Genomic DNA, 23,164 nt, shown 5'->3' on the forward strand with positions numbered 1-23,164 from the left:
TCAGAAAAAGTGCTCAGCTCGCCGAGAAAATGCGATTTAAGCAATAAAATTAAAAATGCTTATAAAACATAAACCAAACGTTGGAGGTGGTCATTTCTTAATGCGCAGTAATAAACTCGGCACTCTAAAGCACCCGAGAGCGTTTTTTTCGATGCCAACCTAACCAGAGTGACGGGAGCGGCACAATTCAGAAAAAGTGCTCAGCTCGCCGAGAAAATGCGATTTAAGCAATAAAATTAAAAATGCTTATTAAACATAAACCAAACGTTGGAGGTGGTCATTTCTTCATGCGCAGTGAATAACTCGGCACTCTAAAGCACCCGAGAGCGTTTTTTTCGATGCCAACCTAACCAGAGTGACGGGAGCGGCACAATTCAGAAAAAGCGCTCAGCTCGCCGAGAAAATGCGATTTAAGCAATAAAATTAAAAATGCTTATTAAACATAAACCAAACATTGGAGGTGGTCATTTCTTCATGCGCAGTGAATAACTCGGCACTCTAAAGCACCCGAGAGCGTTTTTTTCGATGCCAACCTAACCAGAGTGACGGGAGCGGCACAATTCAGAAAAAGCGCTCAGCTCGCCGAGAAAATGCGATTTAAGCAATAAAATTAAAAATGCTTATAAAACATAAACCAAACGTTGGAGGTGGTCATTTCTTCATGCGCAGTGATAAACTCGGCACTCTAAAGCACCCGAGAGCGTTTTTTTCGATGCCAACCTAACCAGAGTGACGGGAGCGGCACAATTCAGAAAAATTGCTCAGCTCGCCGAGAAAATGCGATTTAAGCAATAAAATTAAAAATGCTTATAAAACATAAACCAAACGTTGGAGGTGGTCATTTCTTCATGCGCAGTGATAAACTCGGCACTCTAAAGCACCCGAGAGCGTTTTTTTCGATGCCAACCTAACCAGAGTGACGGGAGCGGCACAATTCAGAAAAAGTGCTCAGCTCGCCGAGAAAATGCGATTCAAGCAATAAAATTAAAAATGCTTATTAAACATAAACCAAACGTTGGAGGTGGTCATTTCTTCATGCGCAGTGAATAACTCGGCACTCTAAAGCACCCGATAGCGTTTTTTTCGATGCCAACCTAACCAGAGTGACGGGAGCGGCACAATTCAGAAAAAGTGCTCAGCTCGCCGAGAAAATGTGATTTAAGCAATAAAATTAAAAATGCTTCTAAAACATAAACCAAACGTTGGAGGTGGTCATTTCTTAATGCGCAGTAATAAACTCGGCACTCTAAAGCACCCGAGAGCGTTTTTTTCGATGCCAACCTAACCAGAGTGACGGGAGCGGCACAATTCAGAAAAAGTGCTCAGCTCGCCGAGAAAATGCGATTTAAGCAATAAAATTAAAAATGCTTATAAAACATAAACCAAACGTTGGAGGTGGTCATTTCTTAATGCGCAGTAATAAACTCGGCACTCTAAAGCACCCGAGAGCGTTTTTTTCGATGCCAACCTAACCAGAGTGACGGGAGCGGCACAATTCAGAAAAAGCGCTCAGCTCGCCGAGAAAATGCGATTTAAGCAATAAAATTAAAAATGCTTATAAAACATAAACCAAACGTTGGAGGTGGTCATTTCCTAATGCGCAGTAATAAACTCGGCACTCTAAAGCACCCGAGAGCGTTTTTTTCGATGCCAACCTAACCAGAGTGACGGGAGCGGCACAATTCAGAAAAAGTGCTCAGCTCGCCGAGAAAATGCGATTTAAGCAATAAAATTAAAAATCCTTATAAAACATAAACCAAACGTTGGAGGTGGTCATTTCTTAATGCGCAGTAATAAACTCGGCACTCTAAAGCACCCGAGAGCGTTTTTTTCGATGCCAACCTAACCAGAGTGACGGGAGCGGCACAATTCAGAAAAAGTGCTCAGCTCGCCGAGAAAATGCGATTTAAGCAATAAAATTAAAAATGCTTATAAAACATAAACCAAACGTTGGAGGTGGTCATTTCTTCATGCGCAGTGAATAACTCGGCACTCTAAAGCACCCGAGAGCGTTTTTTTCGATGCCAACCTAACCAGAGTGACGGGAGCGGCACAATTCAGAAAAAGTGCTCAGCTCGCCGAGAAAATGCGATTTAAGCAATAAAATTAAAAATGCTTATAAAACATAAACCAAACGTTGGAGGTGGTCATTTCTTAATGCGCAGTAATAAACTCGGCACTCTAAAGCACCCGAGAGCGTTTTTTTCGATGCCAACCTAACCAGAGTGACGGGAGCGGCACAATTCAGAAAAAGTGCTCAGCTCGCCGAGAAAATGCGATTTAAGCAATAAAATTAAAAATGCTTATAAAACATAAACCAAACGTTGGAGGTGGTCATTTCTTAATGCGCAGTAATAAACTCGGCACTCTAAAGCACCCGAGAGCGTTTTTTTCGATGCCAACCTAACCAGAGTGACGGGAGCGGCACAATTCAGAAAAAGTGCTCAGCTCGCCGAGAAAATGCGATTTAAGCAATAAAATTAAAAATGCTTATAAAACATAAACCAAACGTTGGAGGTGGTCATTTCTTAATGCGCAGTAATAAACTCGTTACTCTAAAGCACCCGAGAGCGTTTTTTTCGATGCCAACCTAACCAGAGTGACGGGAGCGGCACAATTCAGAATAAGTGCTCAGCTCGCCGAGAAAATGCGATTTAAGCAATAAAATTAAAAATGCTTATTAAACATAAACCAAACGTTGGAGGTGGTCATTTCTTCATGCGCAGTGAATAACTCGGCACTCTAAAGCACCCGAGAGCGTTTTTTTCGATGCCAACCTAACCAGAGTGACGGGAGCGGCACAATTCAGAAAAAGCGCTCAGCTCGCCGAGAAAATGCGATTTAAGCAATAAAATTAAAAATGCTTATTAAACATAAACCAAACATTGGAGGTGGTCATTTCTTCATGCGCAGTGAATAACTCGGCACTCTAAAGCACCCGAGAGCGTTTTTTTCGATGCCAACCTAACCAGAGTGACGGGAGCGGCACAATTCAGAAAAAGCGCTCAGCTCGCCGAGAAAATGCGATTTAAGCAATAAAATTAAAAATGCTTATAAAACATAAACCAAACGTTGGAGGTGGTCATTTCTTCATGCGCAGTGATAAACTCGGCACTCTAAAGCACCCGAGAGCGTTTTTTTCGATGCCAACCTAACCAGAGTGACGGGAGCGGCACAATTCAGAAAAAGTGCTCAGCTCGCCGATAAAATGCGATTTAAGCAATACAATTAAAAATGCTTATAAAACATAAACCAAACGTTGGAGGTGGTCATTTCTTCATGCGCAGTAATAAACTCGGCACTCTAAAGCACCCGAGAGCGTTTTTTTCGATGCCAACCTAACCAGAGTGACGGGAGCGGCACAATTCAGAAAAAGTGCTCAGCTCGCCGAGAAAATGCGATTTAAGCAATAAAATTAAAAATGCTTATAAAACATAAACCAAACGTTGGAAGTGGTCATTTCTTCATGCGCAGTGATAAACTCGGCACTCTAAAGCACCCGAGAGCGTTTTTTTCGATGCCAACCTAACCAGAGTGACGGGAGCGGCACAATTCAGAAAAAGTGCTCAGCTCGCCGAGAAAATGCGATTTAAGCAATAAAATTAAAAATGCTTATTAAACATAAACCAAACGTTGGAGGTGGTCATTTCTTCATGCGCAGTGAATAACTCGGCACTCTAAAGCACCCGAGAGCGTTTTTTTCGATGCCAACCTAACCAGAGTGACGGGAGCGGCACAATTCAGAAAAAGCGCTCAGCTCGCCGAGAAAATGCGATTTAAGCAATAAAATTAAAAATGCTTATTAAACATAAACCAAACGTTGGAGGTGGTCATTTCTTAATGCGCAGTAATAAACTCGGCACTCTAAAGCACCCGAGAGCGTTTTTTTCGATGCCAACCTAACCAGAGTGACGGGAGCGGCACAATTCAGAAAAAGTGCTCAGCTCGCCGAGAAAATGCGATTTAAGCAATAAAATTAAAAATGCTTATTAAACATAAACCAAACGTTGGAGGTGGTCATTTCTTCATGCGCAGTGAATAACTCGGCACTCTAAAGCACCCGAGAGCGTTTTTTTCGATGCCAACAGAGTGACGGGAGCGGCACAATTCAGAAAAAGCGCTCAGCTCGCCGAGAAAATGCGATTTAAGCAATAAAATTAAAAATGCTTATAAAACATAAACCAAACGTTGGAGGTGGTCATTTCTTAATGCGCAGTAATAAACTCGGCACTCTAGAGCACCCGAGAGCGTTTTTTTCGATGCCAACCTAACCAGAGTGACGGGAGCGGCACAATTCAGAAAAAGTGCTCAGCTCGCCGAGAAAATGCGATTTAAGCAATAAAATTAAAAATGCTTATAAAACATAAACCAAACGTTGGAAGTGGTCATTTCTTCATGCGCAGTGATAAACTCGGCACTCTAAAGCACCCGAGAGCGTTTTTTTCGATGCCAACCTAACCAGAGTTACGGGAGCGGCACAATTCAGAAAAAGCGCTCAGCTCGCCGAGAAAATGCGATTTAACAATAAAATTAAAAATGCTTATAAAACATAAACCAAACGTTGGAAGTGGTCATTTCTTCATGCGCAGTGATAAACTCGGCACTCTAAAGCACCCGAGAGCGTTTTTTTCGATGCCAACCTAACCAGAGTGACGGGAGCGGCACAATTCAGAAAAAGTGCTCAGCTCGCCGAGAAAATGCGATTTAAGCAATAAAATTAAAAATGCTTATAAAACATAAACCAAACGTTGGAGGTGGTCATTTCTTAATGCGCAGTGATAAACTCGGCACTCTAAAGCACCCGAGAGCGTTTTTTTCGATGCCAACCTAACCAGAGTGACGGGAGCGGCACAATTCAGAAAAAGTGCTCAGCTCGCCGAGAAAATGCGATTTAAGCAATAAAATTAAAAATGCTTATTAAACATAAACCAAACGTTGGAGGTGGTCATTTCTTCATGCGCAGTGAATAACTCGGCACTCTAAAGCACCCGAGAGCGTTTTTTTCGATGCCAACCTAACCAGAGTGACGGGAGCGGCACAATTCAGAAAAAGCGCTCAGCTCGCCGAGAAAATGCGATTTAAGCAATAAAATTAAAAATGCTTATAAAACATAAACCAAACGTTGGAGGTGTTCATTCCTTAATGCGCAGTAATAAACTCGGCACTCTAAAGCACCCGAGAGCGTTTTTTTCGATGCCAACCTAACCAGAGTGACGGGAGCGGCACAATTCAGAAAAAGTGCTCAGCTCGCCGAGAAAATGCGATTTAAGCAATAAAATTAAAAATGCTTATTAAACATAAACCAAACGTTGGAGGTGGTCATTTCTTCATGCGCAGTGAATAACTCGGCACTCTAAAGCACCCGAGAGCGTTTTTTTCGATGCCAACCTAACCAGAGTGACGGGAGCGGCACAATTCAGAAAAAGCGCTCAGCTCGCCGAGAAAATGCGATTTAAGCAATAAAATTAAAAATGCTTATAAAACATAAACCAAACGTTGGAGGTGGTCATTTCTTAATGCGCAGTAATAAACTCGGCACTCTAAAGCACCCGAGAGCGTTTTTTTCGATGCCAACCTAACCAGAGTGACGGGAGCGGCACAATTCAGAAAAAGTGCTCAGCTCGCCGAGAAAATGCGATTTAAGCAATAAAATTAAAAATGCTTATAAAACATAAACCAAACGTTGGAGGTGGTCATTTCTTAATGCGCAGTAATAAACTCGGCACTCTAAAGCACCCGAGAGCGTTTTTTTCGATGCCAACCTAACCAGAGTGACGGGAGCGGCACAATTCAGAAAAAGTGCTCAGCTCGCCGAGAAAATGCGATTTAAGCAATAAAATTAAAAATGCTTATTAAACATAAACCAAACGTTGGAGGTGGTCATTTCTTCATGCGCAGTGAATAACTCGGCACTCTAAAGCACCCGATAGCGTTTTTTTCGATGCCAACCTAACCAGAGTGACGGGAGCGGCACAATTCAGAAAAAGTGCTCAGCTCGCCGAGAAAATGCGATTTAAGCAATAAAATTAAAAATGCTTATAAAACATAAACCAAACGTTGGAGGTGGTCATTTCTTCATGCGCAGTGAATAACTCGGCACTCTAAAGCACCCGAGAGCGTTTTTTTCGATGCCAACCTAACCAGAGTGACGGGAGCGGCACAATTCAGAAAAAGTGCTCAGCTCGCCGAGAAAATGCGATTTAAGCAATAAAATTAAAAATGCTTATAAAACATAAACCAAACGTTGGAGGTGGTCATTTCTTAATGCGCAGTAATAAACTCGGCACTCTAAAGCACCCGTGAGCGTTTTTTTCGATGCCAACCTAACCAGAGTGACGGGAGCGGCACAATTCAGAAAAAGTGCTCAGCTCGCCGAGAAAATGCGATTTAAGCAATAAAATTAAAAATGCTTATAAAACATAAACCAAACGTTGGAGGTGGTCATTTCTTCATGCGCAGTGATAAAGTCGGCACTCTAAAGCACCCGAGAGCGTTTTTTTCGATGCCAACCTAACCAGAGTGACGGGAGCGGCACAATTCAGAAAAAGTGCTCAGCTCGCCGAGAAAATGCGATTTAAGCAATAAAATTAAAAATGCTTATTAAACATAAACCAAACGTTGGAGGTGGTCATTTCTTCATGCGCAGTGATAAACTCGGCACTCTAAAGCACCCGAGAGCGTTTTTTTCGATGCCAACCTAACCAGAGTGACGGGAGCGGCACAATTCAGAAAAAGTGCTCAGCTCGCCGAGAAAATGCGATTTAAGCAATAAAATTAAAAATGCTTATAAAACATAAACCAAACGTTGGAGGTGGTCATTTCTTAATGCGCAGTAATAAACTCGGCACTCTAAAGCACCCGAGAGCGTTTTTTTCGATGCCAACCTAACCAGAGTGACGGGAGCGGCACAATTCAGAAAAAGTGCTCAGCTCGCCGAGAAAATGCGATTTAAGCAATAAAATTAAAAATGCTTATTAAACATAAACCAAACGTTGGAGGTGGTCATTTCTTCATGCGCAGTGAATAACTCGGCACTCTAAAGCACCCGAGAGCGTTTTTTTCGATGCCAACCTAACCAGAGTGACGGGAGCGGCACAATTCAGAAAAAGCGCTCAGCTCGCCGAGAAAATGCGATTTAAGCAATAAAATTAAAAATGCTTATAAAACATAAACCAAACGTTGGAGGTGGTCATTTCTTAATGCGCAGTAATAAACTCGGCACTCTAAAGCACCCGAGAGCGTTTTTTTCGATGCCAACCTAACCAGAGTGACGGGAGCGGCACAATTCAGAAAAAGTGCTCAGCTCGCCGAGAAAATGCGATTTAAGCAATAAAATTAAAAATGCTTATTAAACATAAACCAAACGTTGGAGGTGGTCATTTCTTCATGCGCAGTGAATAACTCGGCACTCTAAAGCACCCGAGAGCGTTTTTTTCGATGCCAACCTAACCAGAGTGACGGGAGCGGCACAATTCAGAAAAAGCGCTCAGCTCGCCGAGAAAATGCGATTTAAGCAATAAAATTAAAAATGCTTATAAAACATAAACCAAACGTTGGAGGTGGTCATTTCTTCATGCGCAGTGATAAACTCGGCACTCTAAAGCACCCGAGAGCGTTTTTTTCGATGCCAACCTAACCAGAGTGACGGGAGCGGCACAATTCAGAAAAAGTGCTCAGCTCGCCGAGAAAATGCGATTTAAGCAATAAAATTAAAAATGCTTATTAAACATAAACCAAACGTTGGAGGTGGTCATTTCTTCATGCGCAGTGAATAACTCGGCACTCTAAAGCACCCGATAGCGTTTTTTTCGATGCCAACCTAACCAGAGTGACGGGAGCGGCACAATTCAGAAAAAGTGCTCAGCTCGCCGAGAAAATGCGATTTAAGCAATAAAATTAAAAATGCTTATAAAACATAAACCAAACGTTGGAGGTGGTCATTTCTTAATGCGCAGTAATAAACTCGGCACTCTAAAGCACCCGAGAGCGTTTTTTTCGATGCCAACCTAACCAGAGTGACGGGAGCGGCACAATTCAGAAAAAGTGCTCAGCTCACCGAGAAAATGCGATTTAAGCAATAAAATTAAAAATGCTTATAAAACATAAACCAAACGTTGGAGGTGGTCATTTCTTAATGCGCAGTAATAAACTCGGCACTCTAAAGCACCCGAGAGCGTTTTTTTCGATGCCAACCTAACCAGAGTTACGGGAGCGGCACAATTCAGAAAAAGCGCTCAGCTCGCCGAGAAAATGCGATTTAAGCAATAAAATTAAAAATGCTTATAAAACATAAACCAAACGTTGGAGGTGGTCATTTCTTCATGCGCAGTGAATAACTCGGCACTCTAAAGCACCCGAGAGCGTTTTTTTCGATGCCAACCTAACCAGAGTGACGGGAGCGGCACAATTCAGAAAAAGTGCTCAGCTCGCCGAGAAAATGCGATTTAAGCAATAAAATTAAAAATGCTTATAAAACATAAACCAAACGTTGGAGGTGGTCATTTCTTAATGCGCAGTAATAAACTCGGCACTCTAAAGCACCCGTGAGCGTTTTTTTCGATGCCAACCTAACCAGAGTGACGGGAGCGGCACAATTCAGAAAAAGTGCTCAGCTCGCCGAGAAAATGCGATTTAAGCAATAAAATTAAAAATGCTTATAAAACATAAACCAAACGTTGGAGGTGGTCATTTCTTCATGCGCAGTGATAAAGTCGGCACTCTAAAGCACCCGAGAGCGTTTTTTTCGATGCCAACCTAACCAGAGTGACGGGAGCGGCACAATTCAGAAAAAGTGCTCAGCTCGCCGAGAAAATGCGATTTAAGCAATAAAATTAAAAATGCTTATTAAACATAAACCAAACGTTGGAGGTGGTCATTTCTTCATGCGCAGTGATAAACTCGGCACTCTAAAGCACCCGAGAGCGTTTTTTTCGATGCCAACCTAACCAGAGTGACGGGAGCGGCACAATTCAGAAAAAGTGCTCAGCTCGCCGAGAAAATGCGATTTAAGCAATAAAATTAAAAATGCTTATAAAACATAAACCAAACGTTGGAGGTGGTCATTTCTTAATGCGCAGTAATAAACTCGGCACTCTAAAGCACCCGAGAGCGTTTTTTTCGATGCCAACCTAACCAGAGTGACGGGAGCGGCACAATTCAGAAAAAGTGCTCAGCTCGCCGAGAAAATGCGATTTAAGCAATAAAATTAAAAATGCTTATTAAACATAAACCAAACGTTGGAGGTGGTCATTTCTTCATGCGCAGTGAATAACTCGGCACTCTAAAGCACCCGAGAGCGTTTTTTTCGATGCCAACCTAACCAGAGTGACGGGAGCGGCACAATTCAGAAAAAGCGCTCAGCTCGCCGAGAAAATGCGATTTAAGCAATAAAATTAAAAATGCTTATAAAACATAAACCAAACGTTGGAGGTGGTCATTTCTTAATGCGCAGTAATAAACTCGGCACTCTAAAGCACCCGAGAGCGTTTTTTTCGATGCCAACCTAACCAGAGTGACGGGAGCGGCACAATTCAGAAAAAGTGCTCAGCTCGCCGAGAAAATGCGATTTAAGCAATAAAATTAAAAATGCTTATTAAACATAAACCAAACGTTGGAGGTGGTCATTTCTTCATGCGCAGTGAATAACTCGGCACTCTAAAGCACCCGAGAGCGTTTTTTTCGATGCCAACCTAACCAGAGTGACGGGAGCGGCACAATTCAGAAAAAGCGCTCAGCTCGCCGAGAAAATGCGATTTAAGCAATAAAATTAAAAATGCTTATAAAACATAAACCAAACGTTGGAGGTGGTCATTTCTTCATGCGCAGTGATAAACTCGGCACTCTAAAGCACCCGAGAGCGTTTTTTTCGATGCCAACCTAACCAGAGTTACGGGAACGGCACAATTCAGAAAAAGCGCTCAGCTCGCCGAGAAAATGCGATTTAAGCAATAAAATTAAAAATGCTTATTAAACATAAACCAAACGTTGGAGGTGGTCATTTCTTCATGCGCAGTGAATAACTCGGCACTCTAAAGCACCCGAGAGCGTTTTTTTCGATGCCAACCTAACCAGAGTGACGGGAGCGGCACAATTCAGAAAAAGCGCTCAGCTCGCCGAGAAAATGCGATTTAAGCAATAAAATTAAAAATGCTTATTAAACATAAACCAAACATTGGAGGTGGTCATTTCTTCATGCGCAGTGAATAACTCGGCACTCTAAAGCACCCGATAGCGTTTTTTTCGATGCCAACCTAACCAGAGTGACGGGAGCGGCACAATTCAGAAAAAGTGCTCAGCTCGCCGAGAAAATGCGATTTAAGCAATAAAATTAAAAATGCTTATAAAACATAAACCAAACGTTGGAGGTGGTCATTTCTTCATGCGCAGTGATAAACTCGGCACTCTAAAGCACCCGAGAGCGTTTTTTTCGATGTCAACCTAACCAGAGTGACGGGAGCGGCACAATTCAGAAAAAGTGCTCAGCTCGCCGAGAAAATGCGATTTAAGCAATAAAATTAAAAATGCTTATAAAACATAAACCAAACGTTGGAGGTGGTCATTTCTTCATGCGCAGTGAATAACTCGGCACTCTAAAGCACCCGAGAGCGTTTTTTTCGATGCCAACCTAACCAGAGTGACGGGAGCGGCACAATTCAGAAAAAGTGCTCAGCTCGCCGAGAAAATGCGATTTAAGCAATAAAATTAAAAATGCTTATAAAACATAAACCAAACGTTGGAGGTGGTCATTTCTTCATGCGCAGTGATAAACTCGGCACTCTAAAGCACCCGAGAGCGTTTTTTTCGATGCCAACCTAACCAGAGTGACGGGAGCGGCACAATTCAGAAAAAGTGCTCAGCTCGCCGAGAAAATGCGATTCAAGCAATAAAATTAAAAATGCTTATTAAACATAAACCAAACGTTGGAGGTGGTCATTTCTTCATGCGCAGTGAATAACTCGGCACTCTAAAGCACCCGAGAGCGTTTTTTTCGATGCCAACCTAATAAGAGTGACGGGAGCGGCACAATTCAGAAAAAGTGCTCAGCTCGCCGAGAAAATGCGATTTAAGCAATAAAATTAAAAATGCTTCTAAAACATAAACCAAACGTTGGAGGTGGTCATTTCTTCATGCGCAGTGAATAACTCGGCACTCTAAAGCACCCGAGAGCGTTTTTTTCGATGCCAACCTAACCAGAGTGACGGGAGCGGCACAATTCAGAAAAAGCGCTCAGCTCGCCGAGAAAATGCGATTTAAGCAATAAAATTAAAAATGCTTATTAAACATAAACCAAACATTGGAGGTGGTCATTTCTTCATGCGCAGTGAATAACTCGGCACTCTAAAGCACCCGAGAGCGTTTTTTTCGATGCCAACCTAACCAGAGTGACGGGAGCGGCACAATTCAGAAAAAGCGCTCAGCTCGCCGAGAAAATGCGATTTAAGCAATAAAATTAAAAATGCTTATAAAACATAAACCAAACGTTGGAGGTGGTCATTTCTTCATGCGCAGTGATAAACTCGGCACTCTAAAGCACCCGAGAGCGTTTTTTTCGATGCCAACCTAACCAGAGTGACGGGAGCGGCACAATTCAGAAAAAGTGCTCAGCTCGCCGAGAAAATGCGATTTAAGCAATAAAATTAAAAATGCTTATAAAACATAAACCAAACGTTGGAGGTGGTCATTTCTTCATGCGCAGTGAATAACTCGGCACTCTAAAGCACCCGAGAGCGTTTTTTTCGATGCCAACCTAACCAGAGTGACGGGAGCGGCACAATTCAGAAAAAGTGCTCAGCTCGCCGAGAAAATGCGATTTAAGCAATAAAATTAAAAATGCTTATAAAACATAAACCAAACGTTGGAGGTGGTCATTTCTTAATGCGCAGTAATAAACTCGGCACTCTAGAGCACCCGAGAGCGTTTTTTTCGATGCCAACCTAACCAGAGTGACGGGAGCGGCACAATTCAGAAAAAGTGCTCAGCTCGCCGAGAAAATGCGATTTAAGCAATAAAATTAAAAATGCTTATAAAACATAAACCAAACGTTGGAAGTGGTCATTTCTTCATGCGCAGTGATAAACTCGGCACTCTAAAGCACCCGAGAGCGTTTTTTTCGATGCCAACCTAACCAGAGTTACGGGAGCGGCACAATTCAGAAAAAGCGCTCAGCTCGCCGAGAAAATGCGATTTAAGCAATAAAATTAAAAATGCTTATAAAACATAAACCAAACGTTGGAGGTGGTCATTTCTTCATGCGCAGTGATAAACTCGGCACTCTAAAGCACCCGAGAGCGTTTTTTTCGATGCCAACCTAACCAGAGTGACGGGAGCGGCACAATTCAGAAAAAGCGCTCAGCTCGCCGAGAAAATGCGATTTAAGCAATAAAATTAAAAATGCTTATAAAACATAAACCAAACGTTGGAGGTGGTCATTTCTTAATGCGCAGTATAAACTCGGCACTCTAAAGCACCCGAGAGCGTTTTTTTCGATGCCAACCTAACCAGAGTGACGGGAGCGGCACAATTCAGAAAAAGTGCTCAGCTCGCCGAGAAAATGCGATTTAAGCAATAAAATTAAAAATGCTTATAAAACATAAACAAAACGTTGGAGGTGGTCATTTCTCAATGCGCAGTAATAAACTCGGCACTCTAAAGCACCCGAGAGCGTTTTTTTCGATGCCAACCTAACCAGAGTGACGGGAGCGGCACAATTCAGAAAAAGTGCTCAGCTCGCCGAGAAAATGCGATTTAAGCAATAAAATTAAAAATCCTTATAAAACATAAACCAAACGTTGGAGGTGGTCATTTCTTAATGCGCAGTAATAAACTCGGCACTCTAAAGCACCCGAGAGCGTTTTTTTCGATGCCAACCTAACCAGAGTGACGGGAGCGGCACAATTCAGAAAAAGCGCTCAGCTCGCCGAGAAAATGCGATTTAAGCAATAAAATTAAAAATGCTTATAAAACATAAACCAAACGTTGGAGGTGGTCATTTCCTAATGCGCAGTAATAAACTCGGCACTCTAAAGCACCCGAGAGCGTTTTTTTCGATGCCAACCTAACCAGAGTGACGGGAGCGGCACAATTCAGAAAAAGTGCTCAGCTCGCCGAGAAAATGCGATTTAAGCAATAAAATTAAAAATGCTTATAAAACATAAACCAAACGTTGGAGGTGGTCATTTCTTAATGCGCAGTAATAAACTCGGCACTCTAAAGCACCCGAGAGCGTTTTTTTCGATGCCAACCTAACCAGAGTGACGGGAGCGGCACAATTCAGAAAAAGCGCTCAGCTCGCCGAGAAAATGCGATTTAAGCAATAAAATTAAAAATGCTTATAAAACATAAACCAAACGTTGGAGGTGGTCATTTCCTAATGCGCAGTAATAAACTCGGCACTCTAAAGCACCCGAGAGCGTTTTTTTCGATGCCAACCTAACCAGAGTGACGGGAGCGGCACAATTCAGAAAAAGTGCTCAGCTCGCCGAGAAAATGCGATTTAAGCAATACAATTAAAAATGCTTATTAAACATAAACCAAACGTTGGAGGTGGTCATTTCTTCATGCGCAGTGAATAACTCGGCACTCTAAAGCACCCGAGAGCGTTTTTTTCGATGCCAACCTAACCAGAGTGACGGGAGCGGCACAATTCAGAAAAAGCGCTCAGCTCGCCGAGAAAATGCGATTTAAGCAATAAAATTAAAAATGCTTATTAAACATAAACCAAACATTGGAGGTGGTCATTTCTTCATGCGCAGTGAATAACTCGGCACTCTAAAGCACCCGAGAGCGTTTTTTTCGATGCCAACCTAACCAGAGTGACGGGAGCGGCACAATTCAGAAAAAGCGCTCAGCTCGCCGAGAAAATGCGATTTAAGCAATAAAATTAAAAATGCTTATAAAACATAAACCAAACGTTGGAGGTGGTCATTTCTTCATGCGCAGTGATAAACTCGGCACTCTAAAGCACCCGAGAGCGTTTTTTTCGATGCCAACCTAACCAGAGTGACGGGAGCGGCACAATTCAGAAAAAGTGCTCAGCTCGCCGAGAAAATGCGATTTAAGCAATAAAATTAAAAATGCTTATAAAACATAAACCAAACGTTGGAGGTGGTCATTTCTTCATGCGCAGTGAATAACTCGGCACTCTAAAGCACCCGAGAGCGTTTTTTTCGATGCCAACCTAACCAGAGTGACGGGAGCGGCACAATTCAGAAAAAGTGCTCAGCTCGCCGAGAAAATGCGATTTAAGCAATAAAATTAAAAATGCTTATAAAACATAAACCAAACGTTGGAAGTGGTCATTTCTTCATGCGCAGTGATAAACTCGGCACTCTAAAGCACCCGAGAGCGTTTTTTTCGATGCCAACCTAACCAGAGTTACGGGAGCGGCACAATTCAGAAAAAGTGCTCAGCTCGCCGAGAAAATGCGATTTAAGCAATAAAATTAAAAATGCTTATAAAACATAAACCAAACGTTGGAGGTGGTCATTTCTTCATGCGCAGTGATAAACTCGGCACTCTAAAGCACCCGAGAGCGTTTTTTTCGATGCCAACCTAACCAGAGTGACGGGAGCGGCACAATTCAGAAAAAGCGCTCAGCTCGCCGAGAAAATGCGATTTAAGCAATAAAATTAAAAATGCTTATAAAACATAAACCAAACGTTGGAGGTGGTCATTTCTTAATGCGCAGTAATAAACTCGGCACTCTAAAGCACCCGAGAGCGTTTTTTTCGATGCCAACCTAACCAGAGTGACGGGAGCGGCACAATTCAGAAAAAGTGCTCAGCTCGCCGAGAAAATGCGATTTAAGCAATAAAATTAAAAATGCTTATAAAACATAAACCAAACGTTGGAGGTGGTCATTTCTCAATGCGCAGTAATAAACTCGGCACTCTAAAGCACCCGAGAGCGTTTTTTTCGATGCCAACCTAACCAGAGTGACGGGAGCGGCACAATTCAGAAAAAGTGCTCAGCTCGCCGAGAAAATGCGATTTAAGCAATAAAATTAAAAATCCTTATAAAACATAAACCAAACGTTGGAGGTGGTCATTTCTTAATGCGCAGTAATAAACTCGGCACTCTAAAGCACCCGAGAGCGTTTTTTTCGATGCCAACCTAACCAGAGTGACGGGAGCGGCACAATTCAGAAAAAGCGCTAAGCTCGCCGAGAAAATGCGATTTAAGCAATAAAAATAAAAATGCTTATAAAACATAAACCAAACGTTGGAGGTGGTCATTTCCTAATGCGCAGTAATAAACTCGGCACTCTAAAGCACCCGAGAGCGTTTTTTTCGATGCCAACCTAACCAGAGTGACGGGAGCGGCACAATTCAGAAAAAGTGCTCAGCTCGCCGAGAAAATGCGATTTAAGCAATAAAATTAAAAATGCTTATTAAACATAAACCAAACGTTGGAGGTGGTCATTTCTTCATGCGCAGTGAATAACTCGGCACTCTAAAGCACCCGAGAGCGTTTTTTTCGATGCCAACCTAACCAGAGTGACGGGAGCGGCACAATTCAGAAAAAGCGCTCAGCTCGCCGAGAAAATGCGATTTAAGCAATAAAATTAAAAATGCTTATTAAACATAAACCAAACATTGGAGGTGGTCATTTCTTCATGCGCAGTAATAAACTCGGCACTCTAAAGCACCCGAGAGCGTTTTTTTCGATGCCAACCTAACCAGAGTGACGGGAGCGGCACAATTCAGAAAAAGTGCTCAGCTCGCCGAGAAAATGCGATTTAAGCAATAAAATTAAAAATGCTTATAAAACATAAACCAAACGTTGGAGGTGGTCATTTCTTAATGCGCAGTAATAAACTCGGCACTCTAGAGCACCCGAGAGCGTTTTTTTCGATGCCAACCTAACCAGAGTGACGGGAGCGGCACAATTCAGAAAAAGTGCTCAGCTCGCCGAGAAAATGCGATTTAAGCAATAAAATTAAAAATGCTTATAAAACATAAACCAAACGTTGGAAGTGGTCATTTCTTCATGCGCAGTGATAAACTCGGCACTCTAAAGCACCCGAGAGCGTTTTTTTCGATGCCAACCTAACCAGAGTTACGGGAGCGGCACAATTCAGAAAAAGCGCTCAGCTCGCCGAGAAAATGCGATTTAAGCAATAAAATTAAAAATGCTTATAAAACATAAACCAAACGTTGGAGGTGGTCATTTCTTCATGCGCAGTGATAAACTCGGCACTCTAAAGCACCCGAGAGCGTTTTCTTCGATGCCAACCTAACCAGAGTGACGGGAGCGGCACAATTCAGAAAAAGCGCTCAGCTCGCCGAGAAAATGCGATTTAAGCAATAAAATTAAAAATGCTTATAAAACATAAACCAAACGTTGGAGGTGGTCATTTCTTCATGCGCAGTGATAAATTCGGCACTCTAAAGCACCCGAGAGCGTTTTTTTCGATGCCAACCTAACCAGAGTGACGGGAGCGGCACAATTCAGAAAAAGTGCTCAGCTCGCCGAGAAAATGCGATTTAAGCAATAAAATTAAAAATGCTTTTAAAACATAAACCAAACGTTGGAGGTGGTCATTTCTTAATGCGCAGTAATAAACTCGGCACTCTAAAGCACCCGAGAGCGTTTTTTTCGATGCCAACCTAACCAGAGTGACGGGAGCGGCACAATTCAGAAAAAGTGCTCAGCTCGCCGAGAAAATGCGATTTAAGCAATAAAATTAAAAATGCTTATAAAACATAAACCAAACGTTGGAGGTGGTCATTTCTTAATGCGCAGTAATAAACTCGTTACTCTAAAGTACCCGAGAGCGTTTTTTTCGATGCCAACCTAACCAGAGTGACGGGAGCGGCACAATTCAGAATAAGTGCTCAGCTCGCCGAGAAAATGCGATTTAAGCAATAAAATTAAAAATGCTTATTAAACATAAACCAAACGTTGGAGGTGGTCATTTCTTCATGCGCAGTGAATAACTCGGCACTCTAAAGCACCCGAGAGCGTTTTTTTCGATGCCAACCTAACCAGAGTGACGGGAGCGGCACAATTCAGAAAAAGCGCTCAGCTCGCCGAGAAAATGCGATTTAAGCAATAAAATTAAAAATGCTTATTAAACATAAACCAAACATTGGAGGTGGTCATTTCTTCATGCGCAGTGAATAACTCGGCACTCTAAAGCACCCGAGAGCGTTTTTTTCGATGCCAACCTAACCAGAGTGACGGGAGCGGCACAATTCAGAAAAAGCGCTCAGCTCGCCGAGAAAATGCGATTTAAGCAATAAAATTAAAAATGCTTATAAAACATAAACCAAACGTTGGAGGTGGTCATTTCTTCATGCGCAGTGATAAACTCGGCACTCTAAAGCACCCGAGAGCGTTTTTTTCGATGCCAACCTAACCAGAGTGACGGGAGCGGCACAATTCAGAAAAAGTGCTCAGCTCGCCGAGAAAATGCGATTTAAGCAATAAAATTAAAAATGCTTATAAAACATAAACCAAACGTTGGAGGTGGTCATTTCTCAATGCGCAGTAATAAACTCGGCACTCTAAAGCACCCGAGAGCGTTTTTTTCGATGCCAACCTAACCAGAGTGACGGGAGCGGCACAATTCAGAAAAAGTGCTCAGCTCGCCGAGAAAATGCGATTTAAGCAATAAAATTAAAAATGCTTATAAAACATAAACCAAACGTTGGAGGTGGTCATTTCTTAATGCGCAGTGAATAACTCGGCACTCTAAAGCACCCGAGAGCGTTTTTTTCGATGCCAACCTAACCAGAGTGACGGGAGCGGCACAATTCAGAAAAAGCGCTCAGCTCGCCGAGAAAATGCGATTTAAGCAATAAAATTAAAAATGCTTATAAAACATAAACCAAACGTTGGAGGTGGTCATTTCTTCATGCGCAGTGATAAACTCGGCACTCTAAAGCACCCGAGAGCGTTTTTTTCGATGCCAACCTAACCAGAGTGACGGGAGCGGCACAATTCAGAAAAAGTGCTCAGCTCGCCGAGAAAATGCGATTTAAGCAATAAAATTAAAAATGCTTATAAAACATAAACCAAACGTTGGAGGTGGTCATTTCTTCATGCGCAGTAATAAACTCGGCACTCTAAAGCACCCGAGAGCGTTTTTTTCGATGCCAACCTAACCAGAGTGACGGGAGCGGCACAATTCAGAAAAAGTGCTCAGCTCGCCGAGAAAATGCGATTTAAGCAATAAAATTAAAAATGCTTATAAAACATAAACCAAACGTTGGAAGTGGTCATTTCTTCATGCGCAGTGATAAACTCGGCACTCTAAAGCACCCGAGAGCGTTTTTTTCGATGCCAACCTAACCAGAGTTACGGGAGCGGCACAATTCAGAAAAAGCGCTCAGCTCGCCGAGAAAATGCGATTTAAGCAATAAAATTAAAAATGCTTATAAAACATAAACCAAACGTTGGAGGTGGTCATTTCTTCATGCGCAGTGATAAACTCGGCACTCTAAAGCACCCGAGAGCGTTTTTTTCGATGCCAACCTAACCAGAGTGACGGGAGCGGCACAATTCAGAAAAAGCGCTCAGCTCGCCGAGAAAATGCGATTTAAGCAATAAAATTAAAAATGCTTGTCAGGTTCAAAATCAGCAAAAGGATCAGCAGACAAAACCAGTGAGGCAGAATGTTGAGTCTTTTCTCGCGAGGAGTGCAACCAGACTTACAGCAGTCCAGAAAACACTAAAGATCTGTCACACCCCTCGCTCTTTTTATTAAGGGATGCCCTATCTACAATGTGAGACCAGCCCCTAACAGGTGGGGGGGAAAGCATGGCCTAGTCTCACGAGAAAATAAAGGAGCGCAAGGACATAAACAAGTATTCTATGTGAAACAAGTAGTTACAGACAGGACGCCATGGGAAAGGAATGCAAGGACAGAATGTCATGTGCAGACATCAACAGAGTAGATTGAGCTATCAGCAACTTTCTTGGATTCCCAGAGGTGTAGAAGGTCAGGAAGCCCCAGACAGCATCGTATGACTTGTTGTGGACTGGTGGACGTCTGCAAGGCGAAACAGCAAGCATTCTGCGCAATAACTTATTAATAAGTACTCATTAGGGAACGCATGATAACATATATATACAATTTATCTAACAATTCCCCCCTGTTTATCATAAGTTCCCGGAGACCAACCCATCACCCATATGGCCACTTCAAAAAGATTTACAGCCACAGGGATCACATTTCGCAGGAACCAACTTACACACGGGAGGAAACTGAGTCACAATCGGCAAAGCCCGGGTCAGAAAACAAATCGGACAAGTTTACCACAACAGATTCGCTGACCGGGTCGTCAATAGAGAAGGAACCCCCGTCGACCGAAAGGTCATCCCTTAGGAGCAACGGGAAAGTCTCAGCTGGTGGAGAGATAGCAGCCGTAATTAGCCTGTTAATTAGGGATCGGAGACAAGGGATGCAACAACATCCACACAAGGTCAAAATGGCAGAGAAAACGGCAACGGAGACCAGGGCAGAGGAAACCAGGGCGCGGTACTTTCCGAACACGTTCAACCAGTTGGCCCAAACCTCCGTGTTCACTCCACTGTGCTCCTTCATCTTCCCGTTCAAGGCCCGCAGGCCCTCAAGGGCCTGGGACAGGCTTCCGTCGGCCGCAGTGTTATTTGGAATAAAAGTGCAACATTGCTCACCGAACATGGCGCAGACACCGCCCTCTCTTGAGAGTAGCATGTCAAGGGCCATTCGATTCTGGAAAGCCATGAGGGAAGTAGCGGCCAGTTGGGAGTGGACCGCCTTGAAACCCGCCTCGGTCCAGTTTCCAAGCCTCTGCACGTTGTAATGGACGTAGTTAATCCTGTCAACATTTTTGTTAAGAGTACACCACCAACACAGGGCGGATTCAAAACCAGCTGCTATCTGATTCACCAGCTTATACTCATCCGGCACTCCCCTAGGAACACCAATGGCGTCGATGTAGGTTGGATTAGCTGTGCCCCGCCATTCGGCGTCTCGTTTCGTTCTCGGCCAGAATTTGGGCACTACGGACTTAGCAAAAGACGTTAGATCATAAGAGGACATTGGTATCAAATGAACAGGTAGCAATAGGGTTACCAAAGCGCAAATTCCAGCGCTGTCGAAAGGCAACCTATCATAAAGTTTGTTACTATTACACCAAAACCAAATATCACAACGAGCAATGGGCAAAAAAGGGGCCGTGACCTCGGTCACGGACCCACACCACGGAGCAGGCAGGGCGCCGAGCATCACACCGGTACCAGGTAATCTAATGCATGTAAAATCACCCATAGCTACAACAGACGAAAAAAGGGGTTTATGCTTTGTCATAGGGGCAACAGGGTAAACCGTATCCCATCTAAAACAATCGTGAGCGGGTGAAATGGACGAGTCTAACATCAAAACGACAGCACACTTAGGGCCTATATTTGCAGGTATGATTTTCAAAAGAGGTCTGGGACCCATGCATGCAATGCAACTAGCGCCAGCCATCTTTGCGGCCTGCTCAGCCATAAGAAGCCAGTTGTTAGTATGACCGCTTATCCCTGTGGAGGCCACAAAATAGCTGTCTACATCAGTGAGGAGCGTACTCGTGATTTTTGCTCCCGCTGACAAGGTGTATCTATTTGTAACGGGACGGTCCGCGACCGACATTGTTCTATTAAGGCAAATAGCAATAGGAAAGCGAGGATCGGTTCCAGAGGACCAAGCCCACAGTTGAAAACCCCAACAAGAAGTGTTAAACAAGGTGGCATTTGGAGGACGAATATGACCGTCAGGGAGTGTAAGAGTCAAAAGGAGGCTTGTGCCCCGATTTATCAAAGTCACTCGTTTAGCAAAGAACACAGCCTCGTCACTGGAACCAGAGGGCCAATACCCCCGCATTTGCGTGGTGACAAGGGTGCCCCAGCCGGTGTTAACCGGGTGGCCAGTCAAATACCACCAATACCCGAGCCATCTATCTCCAGTAGTGGGGCGACCATTACGAAACCCCTTCAAACTTTTCAAAGGTAAAATAATAGAAGAAGATGTGTTAGGAGCCACAGTAAACATTAATGAGTTATTATAAGCCCAAGACAAAAGCCATGGTACACAGGTTGGAACACGGACGGCTCCTGGAACACAAACAACATGACCAAAAGGGGATTTAGTGTCGCGCTTATGTCTAGCAAGTTCTCCCCATGAGCCACATCGACTAGAATTAGCGTTAGCAGTCGCCTGAGAGAATAATGTGCGAGGCTCATGGCACTCTATCCCTCCAGATAAAGTAACCCCTGAAAAAAATATAATGGTAACACAAACCATCAAAAACAACCAAAAGCACATGGTAGACTTCGCGCAGGCTACAGCCCGATTAAAGCACTCACCAAATGACTCTCTAATGCTCATGTTTTGGATCTCCCCAGAGTCAACACCCTGAGCTTCGGGTTGGCGTCTTGGAATTCTTCTGCTAGCTTTCGTGTCAACCCTGGATCTTGACACCAGAATCAGGCACTATTACCAGACTTTGCTCACCTTCCGTACTTAGGTTGGGTCTGCGGAGATCACTTTTTTACAATGAGTTAAATGAATCCACGTGTTGCGTTCGGCTATTTTTAAAGCATTAGGTGTCGTGAGTAGTACCAAAAAGGGACCTTCCCACTTGGGTGAATGCCAATTCTTCCTCTTGATACTCCTGATCAAAACCCAGTCTCCCGGTACCACCTTGGGGTCTTCCTGCAGAGAAATGGGTTCATCATCAGTGTTATTGGTTAGAATCTTTTGACGTTCCAACATTTTCCTCATGTAATCAGCTAACGTGGCTTCCTCGGGGATCTCCCATGTGTTTTTGAACTGAGGAAGCCTGTAAGGTCTCCCAAACATAGTTTCATAAGGAGTTAGCCCTGTTGTACTTGTAATATTTATGTACATTTTAACCAGGTCTAAACACTGAGTCCACGATCGTTTTGTTTCTTCCATACATTTCTTTAATCTGTTTTTTATAGACTGGTTCGCTCTCTCAACCAGGCCAGCGGATTGCGGTCTGTATGAACAATGGTTCTTTACATTTATGTGGAACATTCTCCCAATGTTATGCACTATTTGATTTACAAAATGTGGACCATTGTCGCTATAAATTGTTTCTGGAATACCGTACCTTGGAATGATGTCTTTGCATAAGGCTTTTGCCACTGTGAGTGCATCTGCATGTCTCGGCCAGAATTTCTACCCATTTAGAAAATGCGTCTATTATGACCAATCAATATTCTTTCCCTTCACATTTATGTAATTGGATATAATCCATATGTATTGTCTGAAACGGGTACAATGGAGTCGGGAATTTCCCTCTCTGAGGTCTTAAATTGCCTTGTGGGTTATGTTTAGCACAGATCAAACACGCTCTGCAAAATCGTTGTGAAAAAGCGGCAAAGCCGTATGTTGTATAAATAGCCTCGACTTGTTTCACCATACCTCCCGCCGAGACATGGGTGACCCCGTGACTTGAAATAGCAGCCCATTTGAACAAGCTACGAGGCAAAACAGGTTTGCCCAAAGGTCACACAAAAAGACCATCGGTGTTTTTAGTTGCACCCCGCTTTTCCCAAGAGAGTCGTTCCTGGGAGGGGCTCTGAGACTGCATGTCAAGCAACACATCAGGGGAGATGTGTGACATTGAATCATGAGCCGTGAGAGACGAGAGGACATGAAGCAGGCCTTCCGCAGCGGCCTTAGCGGATTTGTCAGCAAAAGCATTACCGAGAGAAACAGGATCAGAGCCCGCAGTGTGAGCAGCACACTTGCAAACCGCTACCTTCAAAGGCAGCTGGACAGCATCCAAAAGTTGAGTTAGTATAGCGGAATGGGAGACGGGCTTCCCTGTAGAAGTTATCATGCCACGGTTGCTCCACTGCTGAGCAAAAACATGCACTGTAGCAAAAGCATACTGACCATCAGTCCAGATAGTAACGGACTTGTTTGCAAACAATTTGCAGGCCCCAGTCAAAGCAATGAGCTCAGCGGCCTGTGCCGACATATTGGATGGCAGTTTAGCAGCCTCCAAAACCACGTCGGCAGTAACAATGGCATACCCAGTAAGGGTCACACCAGATTCATTCTTCTTAGAAGACCCATCAACAAAAACCACATGACCATCTGGCAGAGGCGTATCTTCCAAATCAGGCCGAGCCTTTGCAATCTGTTGGGCAGCATCGACACAAT

At 43.4% G+C, this 23,164-nt stretch overlaps 1 protein-coding gene across 1 annotated transcript in view; it reads right to left on the reverse strand.

The window, feature by feature from the left end:
* LOC133150216 (uncharacterized) overlaps positions 1–23,164 on the reverse strand; it is an 85,584-nt gene that overhangs the window by 57,023 nt on the left and 5,397 nt on the right. Inside the window, exon 2 of the mRNA XM_061272600.1 lies at positions 20,271–21,682. Within this exon, the coding sequence (XP_061128584.1) occupies positions 20,271–21,355 (1,085 nt within the window). The 5' untranslated portion in view covers positions 21,356–21,682. The remainder of the gene's footprint in view (positions 1–20,270; positions 21,683–23,164) is intronic.

This window comes from Syngnathus typhle, linkage group LG2 (assembly GCF_033458585.1).
Source record: "Syngnathus typhle isolate RoL2023-S1 ecotype Sweden linkage group LG2, RoL_Styp_1.0, whole genome shotgun sequence".
Taxonomy (NCBI): Eukaryota; Metazoa; Chordata; class Actinopteri; order Syngnathiformes; family Syngnathidae; genus Syngnathus; species Syngnathus typhle.